The 7500-nt window shown below is 37.9% G+C and overlaps 1 protein-coding gene across 1 annotated transcript in view; it reads left to right on the top strand.

Annotated features, from left to right (window-relative positions):
- LOC144444558 (uncharacterized) overlaps nucleotides 1-7500 on the top strand; it is a 10322-nt gene that overhangs the window by 1785 nt on the left and 1037 nt on the right. The window contains exons 2-3 of the mRNA XM_078134010.1: nucleotides 2188-2370; nucleotides 2877-7500. The exon at nucleotides 2877-7500 is cut by the window's right edge and continues 1037 nt beyond it. Coding sequence (XP_077990136.1) covers nucleotides 2211-2370; nucleotides 2877-6196 — 3480 coding nt within the window. The 5' untranslated portion in view covers nucleotides 2188-2210 and the 3' untranslated portion in view covers nucleotides 6197-7500. The remainder of the gene's footprint in view (nucleotides 1-2187; nucleotides 2371-2876) is intronic.

The following is a 7500-nucleotide window of genomic DNA, read 5'->3' as shown; positions in this document are numbered from 1 at the left end:
ATAATTATACAGTCACGTCGTTTATGTGGTCCGTGTTTTTAAAGGAAATCTATTTACTAAACTACTTGACGATGTTTATAAAAATCTAGCGAGCGTGCGAAAATCTCTGTCACCAAACAATGGGAGTATCAGTCGTCCGCTATTCATATTTAAAGTGATACATAAGTCGAATTCACAGTTGGTTTTTAATCGAATGAAAATACTTACACAATACCTAGATTAAAAAACTGAAGTATAATGTATTAAAACGTCATTGCATGTCTTCACGGCATCAAAAAACGTTGTCTCTTGTTGTCAACACTGGTAGAGGTTTCTCGTAAAATGTATGTGTATTATTCCAATACACAAGGTTTGAATTCTGCTGATTGCAAGTGATGGTTAAATATGCTTCAACAAATGGAAGTATACAAGTTTCAATATGCTGCAAAACATCTCTCTCTCTCTCTCTCTCTCTCTCTCTCTCTCTCTCTCTCTCTCTCTCTCTCTCTCTCTCTCTCTCTCTCTCTCTCTCTCTCTCTCTCTCTCTCTCTCTCTCTCTCTCTCATACACACGCACGCACGCACACACACATACATACATACATGCACACACACAATATAAACTCAGCTTGTGATATTTTTGTGCAAACATTTACTTACTTTCTCGGTGATAAAAACATGTTGTTACATTTTAAAGTGACAACAACCATTTTAAAATGCAGACGCAAAATGAAAACAAAACGGGTTCAATCTTCGCGTAGCAGCTTATTACCTAAGCGGGCTTGATCATTTTAAATTTGACACTGAGAAGATGAAAGTAAAAAAAAGAAAGAAGTAAATTGTGGACTAGGTGACACGCAAAACAAATTTAAGACTGAAGTATATTCAAAAGGCACAACCTCATAAACTATGTATTCAAGTAGAAATACTTATATAAAACCTCTATAATACATTATTATACCATTTATTTTGTTTTCTTGTATTTCCAGAACAGTCGATTGTATCGTAGGGATTTACTCAATATTTTATATCCCGGTAAAAAAAAATTACACCATCGGATCGTTTTTAAAGTTATATCTATTAAATGCCACATTTTATTTCAGTCGATTAAAAGTCGTGGTTAAGTATGCTTCAGTACACTACGAGTGTCTTTAAAATATTATACAACAAAAAGTACGCAAATAATCGTATAAACTCAGCTTGTGACATTCTCGCAAACGGTGCGTTTTTGGACGGTGCCGTAAAAGAGGTCGTGGTTTGCGACGATGGCGATGCCCTTTAGGTGTTCAAAAGGTTGACGTTTTACTCGGGTGACGTAGTAGAATCCCCACGAATTCAACCCATGGGAGTAAGCGAGTGATATAAAACACGACATCAAATACATGCACTATAGTACTGTATCTGTTAACCATCAGGGCCTGTTAACCATCTTGATGGTGAAACAACATGCAACAGAGCTAGAGGTACTAGTGGTAATATAAATAACCGTCGATGGCTATAAAAGACTGATTTACGGGAAATAGAAATGCTAGACGTCCACAGTTCATGACCCCGTTGTTTGCATTGAAGAGTGTGTATGTCTCTGTCTAAACGAGATTGGTGACATTCATACTTTTCCTTGCACCACCATCTTTACAGCATGTACTTTATCAAGTTCAAACCCTGAATATATATAATATATATTATATACATGTATATGTATATATAACAAATTATATGTACATACATAATATATATAACACAATATCAAGCAAAATACTGAGGAGTTGTTACACAGTGTTTCAGACTGTTGCGATATATATCATCGAAACGGTAAAACGGTTAAAAAAAGAACAATGCTGGTGGGATCTGGAAATCTGGGAAAGATGCAAAAAAATGTGACGGACTTCTCATTCAACAAATTGTGCACATACGCACGTGCAAACACTATTTTAATGATGTGATGACGTTTAATTTGCTTTCAGACCTCAATGTTTATGTACCCTCAATTCAAGTAATTCTGTCTGTTCTTAGGTCAGTGGCGATAACAAGGGAAAGGTCTTTCGGCTACGTACTTGCAAGGCCCCTTGAATCTAAAAATAATAGACAGCCGAAGTCAAGACGTATCAGATGTATCCATGAATGTAATGCACACGTTTCTGAGTTTTCATAACCGAACCTTATACTTTATAGTACCAAATATAATTTCTAGTTCTCTGTCTCTTGACAGTTTTTTACAAGGACTCTATAAAGATGGCAAAAACACCGAGTAAGAAGTCAGCCAGTGTTACCAAGGAGACACAGATGAAGAATAAAAGTGAGAGTAATGGAGTGTCTAAATCGACCAACAACAATGTTTCTGTTTGGCGGGAATTCAAGTATAGCCTGCTATGTATCTTTGCGGTCACTGTCGGTACGTATTTAGCCTCGTTGTGATTTTAACAATTATTAAACCACAATTTCTGATGTTTTTGAACGTTACGTTGTTGTTGTTCAATATTAATCATTTGGTGGCCACTGGCCATATGGTTTTGAAAATGGCTCTAAATTTGAATGATATATACCGACCTTTATACATTTGAATACGTGTCATTGAGAACTAGTGAACGTTGTTAACAGACAGACAGACAGACAGACAGACAGACAGACAGACAGACAGACAGACAGTACAAGAAGACAGATAGTTAGCCTTTGTTACAACTTACAAACATTCTCCGTATTACAAATTAGAATTAGAATTGGAATATACTGACCTCCTAATGCGATTGTTAATGTTGTTTTACATATAGTAGATCTCCAAGATTTCGCAGCCTTACAGCTCGCCGTAATTATAATAACAAATTTCTAATCTTTTAAAGTTCTTTTCAAAAACTCTACAAACCGGCACTAACGTTCTTGTAAACATTCATTTTTTTGTAGGTGTGAGCATCGTTTGTGTACAGTTTGTAAAACCACACGTCAACAATTATTATTCGTCGGATTCGAAGGATCTCACAGACGCTGTCAAAGTCTTACAAGAGAAATTACACGCACTTGAAGAAAATATACAGAATACGTGGAATCCAGGAATGGAGAAAGTTAGGGAAGAAATCATAGACACGGAGGTAAAGTTTGTCAAACAGTCGGCAAAGTACGATGACCTCATGTTGAATATACGAAGTGAAGTGACGGAGAGTGCAATCAAACTGAACCACTATAGTCAGATTATAAAGGAACTGGAAGAAGAAAATAAAGAACTTAAATCTCATATTAATGACGTCAAAGTGACGTCACGACGAGGTAGTGATTCCAAACAATCCAGCGACACAACCAAAGAGTTGAAAGGAATGCGAAGTCGACTCGACGCTTTGAACTCGTCATACTCCCTTCTTACGAAGACAATGAAAAGTGACAAATCGGTGATAAAATCGAAACTCAAGAAAATAACTGAAGATGTTGAAGAGAATCAGCAGATAGTTCACCATCTTGACGACTCCTTAGAATCCATGACAACGGCTATCATCAGTAAAATGAAGAAAACCAGCGAAACTAATGCAGATTTTAACCAAACATCTTTACAGCATTCTCAGGAAATTGACATTTTAAAGAAATTAATAAACGAAAACAAAAGTAACGAAACAGAGACTCGAAAATTTTATACCGAGCTTGCGCACAACGTGACCAATCAAATCAACAGTCTCGTAGACAGGCTTGATGAATGTGAGAGTCGACAAAGACAATTGGTTGAAAATGATGCTGACGATAATGATTACGTCAAGCTATCCGACCGTCTGACAGAGGTTGAAAGTCACGTGAATTGGATGAACATGAACTATCATAGTATGCTACATCACACTTCGAAATTAGATGACGATTTTAAACATCTCAGCCGACACGTCAATCAAAGCGACATGACGCTAGGTGACCTTGTAAGATTATTAGAAAACACAACGACTTCTACCTTGATTAGTTTAGAAAGCATCACTAAAGATTTGGAACACTTCAAACAATCAATGGCGCTACAAACTCAACATTTGATAGAAGTTGGAAATTTGACAACAGCGAATAAATTACGGATAAATCGAACGATACAACAGTTTCGAACAAATGCTATTAACACTACAAGCAAGATAACTTTTATCGCGAAACGACTGCAGGTGTTCGAGGCCAACCAAAAACGATTGGTGAAAAACGTTCGAAATGGTTATGTTGCTATTGTGCACAGCATCAATGCTTTGCAAAACCAGACTGACCAAATTGGTACTAGTCACCAAGTGCTGACAAACCAGACTATTGGGGTGAAAGAGGAGCTCAGGGAATTCAAAAACAATATGACTGATCGAATCTTGTCGACAGAGCGTGACGACACACCGACGCTAACCAATCACAGTCTAGATTCCACTCTCAAATTGATGAAAATGTACGTGAACTTCATAGCGAATGTTCTGAAGCGAAAGTTACACAGAGTTCACTTGGAGGTCATGCTAAACAGTAGAAACTTGGTGTCGTCAGAGGAAATAATGCAAGACTTGAACGAGAGCGTCATTTCACCAGTGAAACAGCTCGTCAGACATCAACGTTCCGGTCACACCAAAGTGCTGTCACTTATTCGAAATCTGCAAAACGCCCTCTCTAGTTCTAATCTGAAGGAAAGTCGTTTACAAAACGCACACTACAAGGAGCTATCTAATAACACTATGCAGGCTATCAGTCAGCTTAGACAAAGTCTACTGTCACTTTCACAACAATTTAAGAGGCCTAATATATCAATGTCAGAAATGGTTACCATGGAAACGGATCAATTAAAAAGATATGTTGATTTTAGAGCCGCTGTAATATATGGACAATTGGGAGCAATTGATGGTAGGATTGAAGAACTTAGAAAACCCGATATTAACGTTTCCATGGCGACAGACTCGTCTATTCTGGAGTCAAAATTGCGAAATATAGAGAAACAACTGAAAGTGTTGTCCCGTCGTTTACATAAACGGAAAACCCATGGCAACAAAAAGAATCAGAAGAAATTGGAGAAGAAACAGCTTAAAGCTGATTCAATTCAAAATGAAGAAAATTGTGACATTCACGCCAACTCAACAGACTTTGAACACGACGAGATTATTTGGCAAACAGTGCCTGACAAAAACGTCATTGAGAGCGGGAGAAGTCACGCAGGTAACGATGACGTCACCAAACTTGATGTAGAACAGGTAACTGAACAGAGCAGTCACACAGATAATGATGACGTCACCCAATTAAGTGTAGAACGTGTGACTGAACTGAAGCAAATATTCAATTACGTTGAATTTCGAAATAGTTTACTAAGTGCACAGCTGAAGATACAGAATCGTGATCTATTACGTCACTTCGACGCATCATTTAATAATATGCAAAACTATCTTGAGTTTCGGTTTGGTGCGCAGGGTCAAAGGTTATCATTTATAATGGAAGAAATTGAAGATGTGCAAAAATACGCAGACGATGCGCAACAACAAGTTTTGCAAAATGTCAAACAATTTATCGCTTTCAGCGACGGCGTGACGAGTCAGTACACAAGATCTCTCGCGGAGAAACTGGATGAACAAGGCAAGGAACTTGGTGCCATGGTACAAGGTAGTTTACAACTCTCCAACGGTTTACAAAGTGGTCAACTTGAGGTTGCGTTCCTTCAAAATCGTATTTCAGAACTAGAAAGACAACAGAGTAGTACACAAGAACTTGTGAGTCAGTTAAACGCATTTCTTAACTTTATGAACTTCAAACAGCAAGCCGAGCAACGGCTTTTGAGGACAGACTTACAAGATGTGGAAGAAAAACAAAAGGAATTAGAAATGGCTGGAGAGAGAGAACACGACGCATTTCTGGCGACGGTGTCTGATTTCCAGAATTCGTTACAAGAACAGGGCAAGAAAACTGCAAATATTATAACGAAGCTTAGAACTGTGGTGCAGAACGTACAAACCAATATGGAGGACGAAGTGACCTCTCTTTATAACACGACTAGCACTTTGCTTAAAAATATGAGAAAAAACAACGTGGAGCAAGAAAGGCGGCTGAATTTGCTACAGAATAAATGCCATTCTGATAGGAAAATATTAGACAATTTGGTTCGAAAGACTTCAAGTGCAGGAAAAGAAAAAGTTCGTAAAAAATCAAAGTCTAAAAAGACTGCGAGTACAGATCATATTTCAACTGATGATGCGGTGAAAATGTACGAGAACGTCGACCTCAAGCAACCAGAGATTATTACAGTATCTCCGTGATTTCAAAACGAAAAATTGGATGTAGGAGTTAAAGTTTGCTTCAATGGAATGTAAAGCATAAGCATAGCTAGTCATCAGCACAAGAATTAAGTCGGTTGGTGATACATATGGTTCAGTCGCATAACAGTTTATGGCCAGTTTTCAAAACTTTGACCATCTGTTTAAAATTTTGGACATCCCATATATGACCATCCTGAAACGACTGCCCTCTACGGCAACTGTAACTTACACGAGCTCTCGAAGAGTTTTGATTTTTCATTTGGTTCAAACATCGATTGCAAAAAAAATGGGAAGCGGTTATCACGAAACTGCAGAAGGCGTAGTCATGGAAACGTTTTACAGGCGTAGTTTGTAAAATTGCAAACCAGAAGAAGGCGATGTTGAAAAAAAAGACGACAATTCAGAATTTCAAAGTTGTTGAAAGTTTATATAAAAAACACACTGACGCAGTGTAAGCTCAGTAAATGAGTAATCATATATTTATGAATTGAAAATGACATTTACTATCAAAATGGATTTTACTGATGTAATTATTTTACGCTGTCAGTGTAATTTTGCATTACTTGAGACACTGTAAATGCTAAAGGTTTAACTCGGTTGACCGTTTAGTTCACTTGGACTATGGGTTTAAGGTTATCTTCTAAACAGTTTCCGAAGTTTCAACACCATCGTAGTAAACATGGACGGACTGTTCATATGGGTGTGCCTACCAACGGCGTGGTGATACAGTAGTCGCGGCAAAAAGTGGACGGAATCTCTCGGTACGTGTACGGTCGTGATTCCAATAATATGCCGCGTCTTTTCGACTACTGGCGGATAGGGTATGTAGTCCCAGCTGTCGTTACAAAGGCTGTAGGAGAAAATACCACCGTTGCTAACATGGCTGAAGAAGTACAGTTGGTTTTGTACAAGGGTGATACTCTCCGAGGAAAATTCTACACCCACAGGGAAGTATTTCCTACACACACTTTTCATGGATCCGTTACCATAGCAATACACGTTGATAGTATTTTCCTTGTTATCTTGCTTGCTTACGATGTAGAGTTTATCATTTTGTGTCAACATTTTGATGACATTTTGCCAAGGTAGAATCTGTCGCGTCTGAACCAAGTTAGTTGCAGAGTGCGAATTCATCTCTGTTGTTTCCATGCTGAAAATTGTTATGAACGTTGATGGCGCTGTAATTGGCAATACACAACCAACAGACGATTGTACAATTGTTACAATTAGACATTTTCCCAAGTGGAAAACATTTTCAATCGATAATTGTTTGAATTCTGAGCATAATGTGAAGGTCTGGGGAA

The sequence above is a fragment of the Glandiceps talaboti genome, chromosome 13, assembly GCF_964340395.1.
Source record: "Glandiceps talaboti chromosome 13, keGlaTala1.1, whole genome shotgun sequence".
Lineage (NCBI taxonomy): Eukaryota > Metazoa > Hemichordata > Enteropneusta > Spengelidae > Glandiceps > Glandiceps talaboti.
This window is presented reverse-complemented; position numbering and strand designations above follow the sequence as displayed.